Source organism: Cavia porcellus, unplaced genomic scaffold (genome assembly GCF_034190915.1).
Source record: "Cavia porcellus strain 051 isolate PalLab524CR breed Dunkin Hartley unplaced genomic scaffold, mCavPor4.1 scaffold_1, whole genome shotgun sequence".
Lineage (NCBI taxonomy): Eukaryota > Metazoa > Chordata > Mammalia > Rodentia > Caviidae > Cavia > Cavia porcellus.
The window spans coordinates 166,559,203-166,577,884 of record NW_026947484.1 but is presented as its reverse complement, the minus strand read 5'-3'; the positions used below and the strand labels follow the sequence as shown (position 1 = coordinate 166,577,884).

The window sequence follows — 18,682 nt, the reverse complement described above, 5'->3', positions numbered from 1 at the left end:
CATTTTCAGTAGTCACAAATAAAAGTAAATAAATTACTAGCTTGTTAATTATGATCTAGAAGAAATCCAATTACTAAAAAGGGTAAGAAAATGGGAAGCAAATGGGAAATGGGTGGGAAACTGGCAACAGCAAGTCTTTGGGTGCTCTCCACTGAGCCCTAGATGATTGGAGGTGGGAATACTGAGGTTCCTGTCACTTTGGTTACACTCGGGGTCTGTCACCTTTTGTATCCCGCTGTACTGTTGAAAATTATAGAATTAAAAACTGTTTCAAGTCTTTCTCAAACTGTAACGTAAACTTCACCACTTGAACTGTCCGAACCTCCTAGAAAGCTGCAGCAGGGGCACCCATCCCCTTTTCATCTTGGTGCTCCCTGGTGTCCATCTGGCTGAAGCTCAGGGTTTGGGAGGCTTGGAGTGGAGAACTGGGCCGCAACTCTGCCATGGGATGGCGCCACTTGCAGCTCTTCAGTGGGATCTGTGTGTCCCCACTCAGGACGCCAGGAGGTCTGGTCTTCAAGCTTCTCCCCAAGTGTGTTATTAGTGCTAGATGTGGGTGTTCTGTTTGTGCAGGTGATGCTTCCTCTTTAGCTGACTGATACCCAGGCCAGAGAGGCACTCAGAGCTGTGAACAAGGCCTCTTGGTACCCGCTACCTGACCTTGACTGGCCTCTCTCCAGCTCAGACTCAATTTCCAGGGAGAACTTCAGTCCCTGGGGGACAGAAGGAGCCCTGTGGAGTCTGGGCTGTGCAGCTACTCTGCCTCTTTTATGTTCTGTGGCCTCAGCCCAGGTTCTCCTGCCAACACCACAGCCTCAGCTCTACAGCGACAACTGGGCACGGAAAATCTGAGCTCAGAAGGCAGCAGCGAGGATGAGATGAGCTAACACTCACAGGTGCCAGGCACAGCTTTCCTTCTTCCTTCATTTCCTTTCCTTTCTTTTTTTTTTTTTGTTAGTTTTTGGTTTTATTTATGGTACTGGGGATGGAATTTAGGGGCTTCACACAGAGCCACATTTCCAGCCTTTCTGGAAAACTTTTAAGACATGGTCTCACAAAGTAGCTAAATTCCCAGCATTTGCAAGTGGTCAGACTTGCAATCGCCCTGCCTCAGTCTCTCAGAGTGCTAAGATTACAGGCATGCAACACTGCAAACATTGCTTCACACTTTAATGAGGAGTTCTTTCACAATTTTTAAAAAATTTAATTGTCATCTAATTTCATGTATTTATAGGGTACAGCCTGATCATTTCAGACAGGCTATACAATTGTGTAACATTAGATCAGGGTAGGTTATTTTACTTTGGAAGCCTTCAGCCTCCTCTCCATCATCTATTTAGACATACGCAATTAACTGCCCTTAACTGTGTTTACCTTACAAGTGCTGCAGGGTCATTCTGCCACATCTGCAACAGGTACCTAACACTGGAGGTACGATTCCTTTCCTGAAGACAGAGGGTGCCCATTTTACCAGTCTCCAGACCTCTCCTAGTGAAGAGCATGGTGACGCAGCTTGGCATACGGATGGAGATTTCCATAGGAATCAGAGGTGCCAAGGCTTCAACTTTCACCCTCATCCATTCAACAGGACCAGCATGTTAAACTGAAAACAGATCCCTTCTCTGCCCAGCCTCAGAGCCCACTGTGGGTAGGACTCTTCGGAGGACAGCACTGACCTCAGGCTGCAACTTGATCTGCCATCCAGGACACAAGTCCTTAGGCACTTGCAGAGCCCACTGTTCCTGGTACCAGCAGCCAGCAGGGTATGGGTCCACCCAGAGGCAGCAGGGGAGCAGTTGAATCCTGATCCTCAAAATTGGGGGGAAAATTCAGCCTCTGGGCTACTCCACACTTTTGTGATGTCCTCTGGAAAACTGTACTCTACCAGGAAGAAGCAGAGGAGAGAGAGGGTAGACAGTAGTACTATGGCCAGGACTTACTAGGATCAACACCCTGGGCTCAGCGTCCTCCACAACATAGGATGGGTGATAATATCAACATGCCATTTGAGATGAGGAAATTTAGTCACAGTGAGGTCTAGAGTCTTCCCCAAGGCTACACAGTTATTGATTGGAAGAGGTGGGATTTGAACCCAATCTGTGTGGCCCCAAAGTTTGAATTCTAGGCGAGGAGAGACAGCTCACATTTACACTTTTGATTTGTCCTCTTCAATCTAAGAGATAAGTGACTGTATTCGTGTGTTGATTACCAGTGCTTCCTAGTAAAGGGAGAGGGATAAAAAGGAAAGAGGAGGAGAGGGGAGGGGAGGATAGGGCAGAAGAAAGGAGAGGAAAGGAATGGGAGAGGGGGGGAAGAAGGAGGAAGAAAGGGAAGGGTAGAGAAGGGGAGGGGAGGGGAGGGAAATGGAAGGGGAGGAGAGGGCAAGGGAGAGGAGAGGAAGAGGGAATGTGCTATCTTCACAGGTGGTGCTCTGGCACTCATCTTGACTGACATTCAGGGTCCTGTGTTCTCTCTGATGAGCCAGTGCCATGGGCAGTAGAAGGTGTGACTCAGGCTGCTCCTTTTCCTGCAGACTCCTTCCTCCTCATGGCCCTCAAATCCTCCAGGCTGGACCCAGGCATGGGAAAACCACATTGCTGTCACTTGATATCTTGGTGCCCTTGATCCCAGGTGCAGTCAGCCTGGAGTAGGGTACTTTTCAGAGGCAAGATTGAAGGACAGCAGACACATAAAAATCATGTTTACCACTGAATGGGAGCCACTCTGGGCCCTGGGTTTATTTTCAGTGAAACAGATATTTTTGGACCATGTGATCCCAAATCTATCTCTGGAGACTGATGTTGTATGGAATAACAAGCATAAGTGATCCCAAAATCTCAGGTGAGTCTTGATGTGGTGGCCAGGGACTTCAGCCTGAAGGAATGGCTCTCTAGTGCATGTTCTTCCTCTCAGCACTGTTGGCTTTGGACTCCATGATTCTGTGCCACAGCCTGCCCTGGGAATGAAGGATATTTACACATATTCTTGGAGGGCTCTGCTTCGACCAGTGATGGAAGCCCTGGAGTTGTGATGAGATGAGAATATAGGGTATCACACTTGCTCATCATGAGAATATAGACCTTAGCCCATCAGAGGGACATCAATAATGAGGTTGATAGAATAATAACAGGTTCTCTAGGATTGTTATGTCCTGACCCATAGCTTAGAATAGCTTTTTCAAATGCATTATTGTTTCAGGATAACAATGTGAATTTGATGTGTGAACCATTTCATAAAATGAAGAAACAGATTTAGTAACTTTAGCAAAGTGACAAACGTTCATGAGCAGGGAGTGGAGACTGCACCTCAAGTGTCTGGGTTGGGTGCTCACATTGTCCACCTTCTTTAAGGTGACATTGAAGATGTGACAGTTAACTGTGGGGTAAATCCTCTGCTGATTGGCTAACTCAGTTCTGGATGTGTCTGGATGGTAGACTTGCTGGAGAAGGAAGACCTGCCTTGAGTGTGGGGGGTCCCAACCAATAGGCTTGTAGCCTGGATGGGATGAAATGGGAATGATGGAAGCATTCTCACTTTTGTTTCTTTGGAGGAGCCTTCATATTCACCATCTCTTTTTGACGTCTTCTCCAGGCTTCCAGCACAGACCCATCAGCTTTCCACTGTAGAACTTCCGGCTTCCTAACAACAGGACCCTAGAATAGCACCAGGTCTTCCACCCTGGCTGGATCTTGCAGCTTTTCCAGCTTACTGGCAGCCCTTAGCATGCTTCCACACCTGGCTCTATAGGTGGCCATGGTAAGTCTATGTTGTAAATTGACAGATATTGTATTCAAGATGTTATCCTGGTGAACTCTTAACTTACAAGAATGGAAAGACTCAGCATGTGGGCTGCAGCTGGTCCAGGCCCTTACACTGCCTGCTCTATAAGAAATGAAGTAAATCAACCAAAGCATTGAGCACTCCATTATTCAGATAGCAATTTTTGTGGCCAGACTCCCTTAATGAAATTATCACTGGATAGACTTAGACACAAGCTACTTACCTTGTTGCACTGAAGTATAGAAGTGAAAATGATATCTTAGGTTTGTGCAGAATGTCACTGTTGGTAGTCTATCCTCCCGTGCCCACTGCATTTTTTCATCATCCTTCTCAATATTCCTGGCTCACCTTTGTGAGATTCATGGAAAAAATCCAAATCATATAAACTATAATCTTTTAGTTGGGGAAAACAAATTCAGACAGAATTTTGTCATTGCCAGTCTGGTAACAAGTCAGGGTCTGGCACACAAGTCTACAGCTCAGTCTGGGTAGGATTCTTTTCTGATTCCTACAAAAATGGTTCTCTTCATCTGTCTTTCACCAAACCGGTGTAAGGTCTTGATAGGGTATCACACTTATTTAATTGGGTAGGTGATGTTCTTTTGTAATATACCATGGTTATTAAAAGAAACCCAATCACAAATTCTTGGCTGTGTAATTTCCAAACATCCCAGTGGTGCTTTGAATCTGTGGTATTGGGGAAAGAACCTGGATTATGAAAGCAGTTCTAACTCCCCTTTACAAAGTTTATAACCTTAAGCAGGTTTTTAACCCTGTTTGACCTTAATTTCCCTCATCTTCCATGAACACAGCTGCGTGTGCCTATTGGATTGCTGCAGGTATGGATGATCCTTTGTAGTGTGGACAGTACCTAGAAGTTGGGCCCAGGCAGTGTAATTCTCTTTTCCATCCTATGAGATGTACATTCCAATCCACTTCCAGGCTCTGAAACTGCCTTACCACATAGAAACTAATAACAGTGGAAAACAATCTGTCTCCCTAGCTCACAGTCCATCTGGGATGAAGCCATTCCTCTTTAAATCAAGACTAATCAACAGGCCTCACGACCCAGCCCTGTCCTGCCATGAGCTTGTAGGAACAGATGGAAAATGGACTAGGCAGATGGAAAACCTTCATTTTCCTTCAGGAATTATTTATTTGTGAAGTTGGAACCACTTGGAATGAATATTTTGAATTAAGAGGATGAAATATTGTTAAGACTCACAACAGGGCTATGGAATTAACTAATGCATGGTGATTACCTAAGTCATTGTGCGCAGGGAGAAGGAACAATAACGGGGTTTTAAAAAATGTTCTGGACATATAAATTATTCACCTATGTGTCAATGACTCCCTTGGAGCTGTTCTGCTGATGGATTCATCCCCACAAACTCTTCTTGAGTTCTCACTGCAAGCTCCATGTTGGTTTCAGGTTGTCATGAGCATGACTATGGTGACATGCATAGCTGCCACGTGAGACCTGCTCCCTGGTAGACTCTATGTACTGCAGTCATGTCTTCTGTCCAGCACTATGTTAATCCTCAGATGAAGAAGATGAAATTCAGCGACATAAAGTTATTCTGCCAAGTGGCACAAGCAGCATGTAACAAGATTTTCTCTGCCTCTGTCCTTGTGTCACTACCCTGTTTCTCAAATGTGCCTGAGCAAGCAGAACTCTCCTCCAGCCACATCATGACATCTATCCTCTGTCTCTGAAGGGCAAGAAGGGGCTCCAAGATCAGGTCCTGCTTTGCACCATTCTCTTCTGGAACATTGTGAGCATGTGTGGAGCCCTAGTTCACAATTCCCAGAGCATAGTGAATTAGAATCCAAGGAGTTTCACTGTCTTCATTTGTTTCAAAATTCATCTATGCCACCAAATGCTTTCCCTCCCCTATCTGGGCAGTAGTTTTTCTTTTGCCAAGTCATGGCTCAGTCAGGGACAAGAAGCTTTCTCTGACAACTTTTGCACTCACACTTCTCTTGCTGGGCTAAGCTGTATGGCCCTCTGCAGTGGCCTCACATCTTAGTTTTCCCTTCTCAACCTGCAATGCCTGCTTGTGCAGCTGACCTTGAGCTCTGTCCTTCTCATCACTCAGTGAGGGGGACTCAGTACAATACTCACCATAGGGGTGCTTCTGTCTGTTGAACTGATGAGTGAATAAATGGAGGGATAGAGATAACAATGATAAACATGGGACATCTCAGACATTTGTTTGGTATGACTGGAGGGTGAGATATCTAGATTGAAACAAGACACTAGTTCCTCATTCAGATTCATAAAAGGGCTGTGAGAAGCCATGGTGTTGGGTAAGTGGCATTGTTAGGGTAAGGAAAATAGAACAAGGAGAGTTTCAGGGGGGAGGGAGCATATATTTTCACTAGAGAGAGAAGCACCCAACAGCTTGGTTTCAGGAAAGGATCAATATTGGAAGGAAGCTGAGATAATCAGTGGTATTTGGGTTCAACCATTACCATAGACTGGGCATATCTTTAGAAATCCACTGGGCAGATTCGTGGTGAAGCTATAACTATTGCATTCTTTTTCTGAGTTTCACCTTATCTTGTGGATATAATTTCCACCTCTGAGGGTGGTGGGTGCCATTAGATGAGATCACAGAACCTATCTACAAGCTGTGATTGATACTGTTGATTCATTTTTCCTTCCCTTAGATTCAGTGACCTTGGTTAAACGTAATAGGAAACAATCCCAAAAGTTGTACACTGTATGACCACAGATAGGATGAAGCTCCTTGCACTCTGCCTCATGACTCTGGGAAGGGGAAGACTTCTGCTGGAAGCTAAATAGCAAGCCAAGGTACACAGGGACTTTCAGAGATGGCAAGGAATGGCCATAAAAGGTTTAACAGAGTCAGGGTACTGCTCTGAGTGCTAGCATCCTCATGAGCAAAGAGTTAACCTTGCATATAACCTATTTTGGCCATGCTGTGTTGCTCTGAGGGCAGAGAGAATACCTTAGCTAAGGGGGCTGTCACACTGGGCTGGTCACAGATCAAGCCCTCCAGGAAGTACAGGTAGTAAGTAATGAGTCCCATATGCTGCTCCCAGAGGAGTCATGTGGATCAGATCTCAGGCTCTAAAAGATCGCACTGTACACTGGATTTTCTCATGTTCGGCTGAAAAAAATAGTAGGTTTTACTAGACAGGGCCTTCTGGACCTCAATTGAGGAAAGTATTGATATGATTATCAGTATGATTACAGTTACAAAAGTGCAGATAAAATAAATTCAATCTGGAAGTAATGGTGTATTCTACTTATTTTATTCCTTCCCTCCCCTCATCTTCCCTCCATGCCTTTTCTCTTTTTTTCCTAAAAACTTGATCTGTGATGCCCAGAAAGGCTAGGTGCAAGGTTCTTATATTCTAATCATCAATCAAACTTTATTTTCTATGACCACAAGAGAGGGTGTAGAGGAAATAAAAGACAAGTTGATTTTAAAAGAGCCAATTGGAGTTGTATGGAGTGGATGAGCTGACAAGTAGTGAGATTCCAACCCTGAAGGTGCCTATGCACAGGTTATGTCTCGGGGATGTTGAGAATGAGCTTTGCTGGTGCAGTCTGACCAGGGTCTGCATCCCAGTGATGTAGAACTGGTCTATATCTTCCTTCCAGAGTGCAGAAACTCAGCAGACCAGTGCCATGTTTTGAGCAGGTTCTCCTGCCAAGGGCCAATTTTGCTGCACTAGACAAGGCTCATGGCCTTAGTGAGAGCTCAGTTTTCTTGGGAGCTTGTCTGGAGCTCACTCCAGCAGTGGCACCTGCTTATGTTCGTCTTTCTATCTGACCATTTATTTTCCCTGGACTTTTGTCCTATCAGGACCCCGCTGCCAGTCAGAATCTACTCATTTTCCAACCTGGAGAGCCTGAAGAGAGACAGGAAAGGAGAGGGAAAGAGACAGAGATTCCTCCATGCTGAGTATGTGTGGAGTTCCAACTCAGCCTTCTCATAGAATCAGGGGAGAGGACCTGGGCCAGGCCAGAGCCATCTTTGTCCCAGCAGTATTATGGCCTCGAATGTCCTGCTGATGCCTGTTGTTGAGCAGGCTTCCCACTTCCTAGCAAATAGACAAACACTGAACCTCCTCCAGGTCACTTTGCCTTTTGCATGGTCCTGAGGCTTACTTTGCAGACAGTTGAGGATCCCTCAGTCTAATGCAGGGGAGGACTCCTGAGACCCAAACTTGGAACCACTTTGTTGCTGAGCAGCCTTGAAACTGGCTGAGAGGATCTCATAGGCAGTGAGAAGAAAGGCATGCATTTGCTCTCTGAGATTTCCTGGCCAGTTCCAACACTGTCAGTTTCTGATCCCAACTAGAATATCATCCCCATCATTGTTCCCCTTAATGAAAGCCCCTGGCCTGTGCTGGCTCTCCCTTGTGCTCTGGAAGGGTGAGTACCTCTCCAAAGCACCTGGAAACCCTTCTCTCCCAGCCCCTGTGGCTCTGATGGAGTTAGGAATACTGGAAGAGAGCAGAGAGCAGCTGGGATTTCAAAGCCTCACTCAACAGGTACTCCCCAGTACCCACTGGTGAAGAGTCAGGCTCTGTGCTGGAGTCACAGAAGAAGGAAGTCTTGGCTCTGGCTGGAGCTCCCTCCAGATCTGCTGCAAAGATAGCCAGGAACCATGGCGAGAACTCTGTGGGTTATGGGTTTCAGTTGTGACTCAAAGTGGCATACAAGTGGCTTCTAATTGTGCTCTATCACTCACTGGTGGTTGGAGCTGAGATAAGTACATACATCACCCCAAGCCTCAGTTTCTCATTTGTATCATGAGCGTAGCAATGTCAACCTGGTTTGTCTGCTGTGAGGAGGAAATATAAATAAGAAAATGAGGATTGGGAATATGAAAGTTAGTCTTCACCTCAGGACAGCACAGTCAGTAGCCATCTGTGGACTTAGAAAGTGTCTGTGCTCGAAAACCCACCTGATGATCTGACCAAGTAGGACACAGCAAAATACCATACAAGAATAAGATATGCTCATAGCTCTGCAGCCCAGGCACAGTGCTGGCAATCTGAAGTATCATCTCAGTTAAAATGAGTGTCCTATCAGACAGGAAGTAGACTGCTCAAGCCCACCCAAATGGGAGTGTCAGCTCACTGGTCAGACCCTATCTACCTCTCCCTGTATCCTCTCCACCCTCAAAATTGAGCCCAGGGAAATCTGGGGCACACAGAATTGATTCAGAGGCTCCCTGCTGCTGGCCTCAAGTCTGCCTCACATCGACACAACCCAAGAAATTTCTGCTAGAAGAGACTGTGAGGCCACAGTCACCAGGTTTGCCTTAAAGACTTCATCAGAAGCCCACAGTGGCACAGCCACAGGGAGTATGCAAAATGCCATGTATCTGAGGAAAAAGGAGAAAAAATAACAGATTTTTCACAAGTAAACTAGGAAATCCCAGCATTGAGGTCTCTATGTGTTTCTGAAGCATAATGGCTTCATAAAATGTTTCTATTTCTGTCCAGTAGTTTGCTCATGAAACTTCTACTGTCACTTGCCACTTTGCTCCCAAGGTTTTCTCTACAACTTTTGTTAAATTTTCATTCTTTCAATGTCAATGCAGAGAAAAATCAGAGTATTTATATTAGCAGTGTCAAAGTCTTATAAATGACCACACACACACACACACACACACACACACACACACACACACACTCTCACTCACTCACACTCATGTTCTTCTTTAAAAACACTAATTACTTGCCTTCCCTGGATAGTACCTGCTTGCCCTGGGGCCCCTCTGTGCCAGTCTTGTCAGGGAAGGTTAGTGACTGATGGGGTCTGAGTCAGAATCTCCACCTCCATTTTTTTGTAGCAATTTACATCACCAACTCCCCTGCCTTGTTGCTTGCTATATAGCCATCTTCACTTTTCCCTGATTGTATTTGGAATTGAGTTCAATATCTGCTCCCCATTGAGCATCTCCATCGCAGAATTCCTGTACTTTCCATGATAGTTCTGAATAAGGTCTGCCTTACTAATTAAACAAGTATCAGAGTATTTTTTCTTAGCACAAAGACAGCTTGGGGTGAAGCAGTAGAGAATTCTAGACAGTAGATGATTTAAAAGAAATTGTCACTTGAAATAGAGAATCAAAATATATTTCAAAATTTGCTTTAGTTGTAATGATAGCCTGGCTTTTCTGTGCTATTCACACAGACCAATGTTTAATTTTTTATGTTTTCTGAATGTTAAGCAACAAAAAAAGGGACACAAAGCAAGGCATATCTACCCAACATGCAAAGAATTGTCCAATGGAATTTTCTCAGTGGGGAGTAGTATACTCTCAAACAAGTACAATGACTTTCATTTTATGGATGTAGATTTTAAGGGAGGTCAAGCACCTTCCCAACCTACCACCTACCAATACAATGCTAGATTATGACTGCTGGGAAGCCAGTTCTTTTTCTGCTCTGTGTGAGTCTAGTGATGATGGTGACTGTGATTGAAGTCATGATCTGGCCATGGGTACCTACCCACCTTGGAGAAGTATTCACCCAGTCAATACTGTAAGAGAACAGATTACACTCCATCTGTACTTATGGCTCCAGGGAAAGTTTGATGCTACACTCCATCTTAAAGGCATCATCTCCCTCTGTGAAACTTGGTAGCACCAAGGCCAAGAACCAGACACTGTACTGGATGCTATACATGTAGAATCCAGCAGAGGCAAGGTAAAATTGTGATTGAGAACCCTGTGGTTAGCCTGACGGCCCCAACTTCGTGTTTCCTCAGACTGCCTCTCCATCCTGCTTGCCTGCAGGGAAGAAGGTACATGGTCTCTTTTGGCCAGAAGATCTCTTTTCTATGGAAAATCATTAACAAATACAACTCAGTAGCTTTCTTACCTTTCATGTCATACAACCTCAATTCCTCATCTGCAAACTGGAGGTTTAAATCCTGTTCCATGAAACTGTCAAAGAGAAATGAAATAAATTATGTCAAGTTCCTGGCACATACTTGTTGCCCAATGAATTAAGTTCTTTGACCTAATATTTTAATTTTCTTTACTTGGGATTTCAGTATCCATGTCTGTTTGCTTAGTCTTCTAACCTAAAAGGCAGTGAGCAGGTCACTATCCTTTCTAGGATGATAGCAGGCAGTCAGTCTGCTTCAAGATGCATTTTATGGACAACTCAAAGCTTATAAAAGCTAAAGTGTTATTTTAGTGAATAGAAATGGTTTTATTTATGAAGTTTTTCTATAGATTTCACGAGCAAGCCTACTATACAAATGGATAAAGGAGGATGTCCAAGGGCTTTCTGATTGCTTTTCCCCTTGACCTAACTCAGTCATCTTGTCTCCCATTCTGATTTGAATACCATAAATGGTGCAGCAGGGGACACCACCTTGTTATTTAAACTCCAGGCTGGTGTTCCTTCAGTAAGCCTGTGGACAACAGTGTGTGTTATGTGTGTGTAACTGTGTTTTCTAACAAGAGCAGAAAGCAAGTTCTAGACAGAGAACTGTGGGAACTGGTAGAAATTTCCCTTGGTCTTCTTGCTCCAAGATAACAGAGGATATTATCTATTCCCAGAATCCTCAGTCTAAAGAATCATTCATCAAAATTTCTACCCAAGACTCTTGGAAATATTCCTGAAGACAGCGTCATATTGTTTAGTTTAGTATGGGTGAGGATATTGAACTCATTCGGAAGGCCTCACTTGGGATTACTCTTGTTCTTAGTATTAAGACAATGTTAATACATTTACTTGTAAGCTTCCTAGAATAGTGACCAGGGAAAGGGGTTACTTTACAAAGTTAAGTGTTTAGTCCTACTGTGCACAAGGTATTTTTTAGGAGTTGAAAATTTCTAGCATAATTTTTACTATATCGATTCATGGGGTTTGCAAAATAAGATAAACAATATGGAAAAATATCAGGTATATCATATTAATAATAAATTTTATTAGAATAAAAGAAAACTGTAAGTAATTGAAATTTTGCCACATCAGAGAAGAAAACCTGGTTTATTTTGCATTTTGAAAGGTCACGAGTGAGATCATAGCCAAAGTCCAAGTACACCTCAGAAGCATCTTGGATAGCTGCAACACCTCAACCTGCCAGGCCTCTACCACCATGCCCAGGCCAGCAAAAAAAATGCATCTGGGAAGGGGAGGGGGCAGAGAAACATCTGTTCTCACCACAGAGACTGGTATCATAGCTCCTTCAAGTACTGCAGTGCTGGCTCCAACCAAAGACTTTCTCCAGAACAGAATCTTCTCCTTGCAAAGCCTGGTTGATTTTCTGAGGGCTCAGTGACAGGTTGTAAATGAGACTGTAGTTGTAAATGAGGCATCTGGCTCTTTCCTTCTCCAGATTTCCTGTGATTGCATAGAATGGGTAGAAGGATTTTTAGAGAGGAAAGAGGAGAGCCGAGAAAAATACATCTTAGCTTGAATGACTTCTAGGTAGACACTAAATACTAATATTGTGAAACTTCAAGACTTTAAAAACCAAGTGACATCTTCAAAATATTTGTGACCCTAAATATATGTCATAGATTTCAGGAATGCCTTTAAGGTGATTTGATGAGAAACAAGAGGAGATAAAGTTTAACAAAATCTGTTGATAAGTTCTAAAACAATTTTATCTTGGGTTTTTTGTTTGTTGGTTTGTTGATTGGAATTTTTATTGGTTTGATTGTTTTGTTATCGTATAACTTTTAAAGCCAAATTTAAAAAGAGGTGAAGTACATGCTAAAAATAATTTCTGAATATTCTAGCTTATTTTTATCTTTCTAAACTACCCAAATATGTTCCTGAACACTCAGAGTTTGAATAGCTCATTTAAATTTATTTTTGGACATTTATTTACTGTGACTCTCTAGCTTGTTCTGTGACTCACAAATTTAAGCATCTGAACCTGTGTAACAAGGCAAGTAATATAGATCTGGTACCAGTGTGTTTCTATGCCAGTGCCAAAATGTTTATGTCAGTATTCTTTCTGCACTTCCGATAGTTGTCAAACGGGTTTAAGTACAGATCACAGCACCGTTAAAGATCAGTAATCCATGCCTGATCTCCTACTTGTGTGCTTACACATGTGTGAATGTAGAGAATTTAGAGAAGTGTGCTGTTACCTCAGGAAGCTTCCCTGACCCCCACTGGGAAGACAACTCATGCAGAAAACTGACTAGAGTGTAATAATAACAATAGTGATTGATACAATTTAATATGTGCCAAGCATTGTTGCAGATTTCTTGCCAGTATTAACTCAGTTAATTAATCCTCACCCTAACCCATTTCATTCCAGGCCTGGGTTTCTCAGTCACTTGTCCAAGATAGTATAAGATAAACCCCTGCACTGTGTCCTGGAAAGAGCGGGAAGAGAGCACCTCAAATCCAGTCATGTTTCCTGTTTCCTTGATTTATGATAATCTATTTCACAGATGCCAGGGAAACACCTTTGATAACACATATAGAAATGAAATAAATGTGTAGGCATTTTTCCTTCTCCTTCCTTCCTCTAAAAATGTAACCACGAGCTTCGGGAATGTGATTGTAACTGGAAGACTTTAACAAAGTTGCATTAACAACTTAAAATACAGATAATCATATTTGTGAAAATCAATAAGTGAAAAGGTATTCAGTATTATGCCTAGTAGCACTAGGCATTCATAAATGCCAAGTATTATTATTGGGTTATGATAAGGGCATGGTTATTATTTAAAGTTCATAAGGACGTTTTTTAATATAAAGAAATGATTAACATATATAGCACTTAATTTATGTTTTAATTAAAAATGATGAGTAATGTTAAAAAGTCCACCTAGGGATCCTCTGTCTTCCAAGCTTTGCCACTGTAGTGGCTTCTTAATGCACCTGCCCCAGCCAGAGCTGAAATGAAAGAAATAAAATGAAGCTCTTTGACATCATTTTATTTTAATATATTCAAAGAATTTTAAAATTTGGCCCTTCCTCACATCTGGGGGGGGTCTGTTTTATTATTATTAATTTTCATTTCTAGTTGAGGAAACAAACTCAAAGACCTTTAGTGACAAGTTTCAACAGAGAGTCTGGACTTGAATATAAATCTTCTGATTTAAAAAACAAAAAACCCTTCATGTTCTACTTAAGAAAGTCTTGAGAGCTGACTGTGTAGGAAAGCAAATAGATCTGGATTTGAATTATGGCTCAACTTGCTCCTGCAGATGACTTTATTTTTGGGCTTGAGCTATCATTGGAGACAAGTGTGCTAACTTTGCAGTACATGATGATTGTGAGATTTCAGTAAGAAGTGGATACTGGGGCTGGGGATTTAGCTCAGCGGCATAAGCGCCTGCCTTGCAAGCAGGCAGTCGTGAGTTCAATCCCTGGTACCGATAAAAAAAAAAAAAAAAAAAAAAGAAGTGGATGCTGAGTGCAGGCCCTGCAGATGATGTTCTGTAAGGCATTTGCCTCCTAGGTAGTATTTTCTACCTAGTTTTTGGTTTAATGGGTGAATTCCAAGTGCAGCATTTGCTCAGACATTTGTCCCAACTACTCTCCTTTCTTTAAAACACATGCCTGGTTGTTCAGTCATTCCTCACCCCTCCCACTCAAGGCTACTTTCTCAAAAGCCCTCATTAGAAAGTAAGCTCGCTCCCCATTCCCGGCTTCACTTGGAGACCTGCTGAGCTCCCCATAGGTGGGCTGGCCCACACTACCAGCCTAGCCCAGCCTGTTTAGCTGCCGCGCCTGGCCATAGGCCTGCAGAGGAGGAGCTGGGCAGATCTGGGGTGCCCTCACTGGCCTCTCTGCGTGTCTGGAGGACTCTGGATATCTGCACCCAGACTGCTGGAGTTCCCTCAGGCTTCCAGGTACAGTGAAGGAGAGAGGTGGGTTTGAGGCTTCCACATCAGCCTCCCCATTCCGGCTTCATTTGGAGACCTGCTGAGCTCCCGATAGGTGGGCTGGCCCACACTACCAGCCTAGCCCAGCCTGTTTAGCTGCCGCGCCTGGCCATTGGTCTGCAGAGGAGGAGCTGGGCAGATTTGGGGTGCCTGCATCGGCCTCTCCATGTGTCTGGAGGACTGTGGATATCTCTGCAACCAGGGAGGGTCCACAGGTTCCTGAAGCACTGCGGCCTGTGGTGAGTACCCTAACCCGGCTGCGATTGAAGAACTGTGGAGCTTCCAAGGGGCAGGTGGGCGCACAGTGTCCCTGAGGCCCAGCTTGTCTGGAACTGTGGAGTTCTGAGCAGGCAGAGGAGGGCCACTGGTTCTGTAGGCCTAATGGCTTGGGGTAGCGCGGCGCCAGAGTCTCAGTAGCTCCAAACATAGAAGGGGATTTTCAACAGATCCTGAGGAAGCTTTCAAATAACACTTGAAACACAGAAATATAGGAAAATGACAAAACGAAAGACCAAATTACAACCTCAAACCTCCAGCCCATCTCAAGAAACCCTAGGAGCGATGTATATAGAAGAAAATATATCCCATCCACCTCATATATCAGACACAATAGCCACTGAAATTGACAAGCAACTCCAGGAAGCTTTAAAGAAATTCAAACTCGAAATAATCTCCCAGATAAAAGAAGAAATGATAAAAGAAATGAAAGAGATTCTAAATATATCTAAAGAAAACACAGATAAAAAATTGGAGGAACTAAACAAAAAGATAGAATCCCTAGACGAGCAATATAAGAAACAAACAGAATACATAATGCAGATGCACAGAGATATACAGGAAATAAAAAACTCCACTGAAAGTTGTAAAAACTGCCTTAATGAAAGTGAAGATAGAATTTCAGACCTTGAAGACAGGATTGCAGCTAGTGAACAGGAAAGGAAAGATCTTTTGAAAATAACAAGGAACCAGGAAACAACAATTCAACAACTGCAAGACGATGCAAAGAAGAATAACATAAGAATGATAGGGATTAATGAAAGAGAGGGAGACAACATGAAGGATGTCAGGAGGATATTTAGAGAAGTAATAGCTGAAAATTTCCCAAGCATGAGATCAGAAACTGATATCAGGATCAGTGAAGCATATAGAACTCCAAACAGTCATAACCAAAATAAAACTACACCCAGACATATAATAATCACCATCCCAGAAATCCAACACAAGAATAGATTATTAAAAGCTGTCAGAGAGAAAAGACTGATCACTTATAAAGGAAAACCTATCAGAATCACAGCAGACTTCTCAGCACAAACGATAAAGTCAAGAAGAGCATGGAGTGAAGTATTTCAGATCCTAAAGCAAAATGATTTCCAACCAAGACTGATATATCCTGCAAAACTATCATTCAAAATAGATGGTGCAATACGATACTTCCATGACAAAGAACAGCTGAAGAACTTCATGAACACCAAACCAACCCTGCAAAAAATATTGAAAGACAGTTTAGATACACAAAGGAAAAAACCACTAAGCAAAGCAAATAATTAAACAGAACCGAAAGATAAAGATGCAACAGCAGAGAGATAACATTCCTACAATTAACCAGCATTTAACAGTAATAACCATTAATGTAAATGGTCTCAATGCACCAATCAAAAGAAACAGACTAGCAGAATGGATCAAGAAAGAAAGTAAGCTCAGCAGGTTCCCAGAAACACTGATTTGATGATGGAGTCTTCCTTTGCTCTGGATGAACACCACCCTGGCCTACATATTTTCTTGCACATAATAAAGAGTAGTGATTCATCTGCAGGCGGGTATGAGTCCTCTACTCTACATCTAGAAAGGGGTCTTAAACCAACAGATTGACTCAGTTAATCACTCTTCCTCATTAACAACAGCGGTGGATGTTCCCAGATCTGGCTAACAAATTCCTTGGCTGTTGATGAATTAAGGGATTTCATGGAAACAGAGAAAACAGGCATAAATAGTGAAGAGGCCATGAGAAAAGTATTTCAGATCTTGTTGGAATCTGGCTCCAAAGTCAACAAAACTGTTTTTCCTCAGAACCATTCAGTTCCTATGAGAAAGATCACAATCTTTGGGGAATCTCTTAGCAACTAACTTTATGATTCATCACCCATTATTACAACTCAGTATTTGTTTCTCAGGAATGTGTTTTTTCTCCACTCAGCTTTTTTTAGTTTTATTTTACTTTGTACTTCATTGCTACTCTAACAGCCCTGGTATGATACGGAGATTCAGGGTTACTTAGATAAACTTTAAATCTCCTGTGCTCCAGAATCTCCCCTAAACATTCCTCTTAATTTTGTTATGGTTTCCTTTGATTGAGTCTTTGGTGGGCTCTGGGTAAAGGAGCTTGCTCCTAGCCCTGGGAATTCACTGTAGGGTCTGTGCCCATACCATAACTACCAACTCCTAATCTTTGCGAAAAACATTTTAAGTCTCAGAATAGCCTGTCCAACTGCCCAAAGTCTTCTTCAGCTCTAGCCATTGTCTCCCTGGAGATTCTCTGGTATCCTATCTCAAGTAGGATGATGAGCTTCCTTTTACCTGTTTTCTCTTTCATTTAACTCTTAAAACTTTTTTTTTAAAAAATGACACATAAGACCTGCCCATATTTATGGGGTACCATGTGGCATTCTAGTAAACGTATATTTTGTGTAATGTTCAAATCAGGGCAAGTGTATCCATCTATCATTTCTTTGTGATGAAAACATTCAGAACCTTTCCTTGTAGTTCTTCTGAGACATGGCGTGCTATCATCGTCTGTCACCTCCCTGCTGTGCAATTGCACACCAGTGGGGTTGTCCTATTGACCTGCAATACAGCACCCATTATCCTTTTCTGGCTCTCATTTGTGCCTTCAATGCAAGACTTTCCTCTATGCTAGGCTTTTCCTTTTGTTTTCTTTTTTTCTTGTTTTCGAGCTCTTGCCTCTCTCTGCATTTTACCTAAACTGAGATTCTCAAGGCCAGAGACTATTTCTGATTTTCCCCTTGGTCCAGCCTCCAACCAAATGCTGAGCTTGTAACAAATTTTTAATAAATAATTTAAAGTTTCATCTAGTTGAATCTTTCACTTGAAATTTTCAGTTTTTTCTTTCTTTCTTAGGTATAATTATTAGAAATCCTTGAGTATTGTGTGGAGGTTTTATTATAATGCTATGGTCTAGCATTATATTGCTTTGGAAGTTTATGACAAATGGAACACAAAGGTAAGAAGACATTGCTGTTGCTACATAGCCACTTCTGGGAGCCAGGAGAGGCACAGAGCTCTTCGCATGGTGGTTTCTGCTGTGTGCCTTGGCACTTCCTCCCTCTTCTCCACTCCTGAGTTTTGAGCCAAGTTCTAGACTTCACTTCCTCTCTCTTGGACACTTGAAATTACATCCCTTCTATTTTTCCTTCTTTGATTTTCCCTATAATTCTAAACATTGACATCAAGGGTCTTTCTAAAGAAATGATCAAATTTCTCTTGTGCTAAGAAACTCAGTGCTAGTCACCATTTTATTTATTTATTTATTTATTTATTTATTTGTCTTTTTCGTTTTTATTGGTACCAGGGATCGAACTCACGACCGCAACTTGCAATGCAGGTGCTTATGCCGCTGAGCTAAATCCCCAGCCTCTAGTCACCATTTTTTAATGAAGTTTCCATCTCCTGGTTTGGCATTTTAAGCCTTCCAATGTGTAGCCTCTCCTGCATCCTCGTTTTTATTATTCAGCACTCTTGAGAATGGCCCTAGATTCTGTTTTAATGGAACTACTTCTTTGAGCTTCATTTAGCCAACCTTGCATCTTTGCTAGAGAAATATTTTGACTCTATTTTTCTGTGTTAAAATTGTCTTAATCTTTAAAGGTCAAGTTAACAGAGCCTTTCTGGACCACCCATAAAGAGATTCTTCTTTTACAAATGCTCACACAGTACACTGTTTATGGCATTTCCCCCTTCTATCTTAGGCTTAGTTATTTATACATATTCATTTAGTTGTTTCTCAAAAATATTGAACAGAATTTTAT

At 42.5% G+C, this 18,682-nt stretch overlaps 1 protein-coding gene across 1 annotated transcript in view; it reads right to left on the bottom strand.

The window, feature by feature from the left end:
• Window positions 1-11,963: 11,963 nt before the first annotated feature.
• Window positions 11,964-18,682, bottom strand: part of CUNH1orf87 (chromosome unknown C1orf87 homolog) — a 181,965-nt gene continuing 175,246 nt past the window's right edge. The window contains 2 exon segments of the mRNA XM_013142761.1: window positions 11,964-12,032; window positions 12,035-12,134. Of these exon segments, the coding sequence (XP_012998215.1) occupies window positions 11,964-12,032; window positions 12,035-12,134 (169 nt within the window).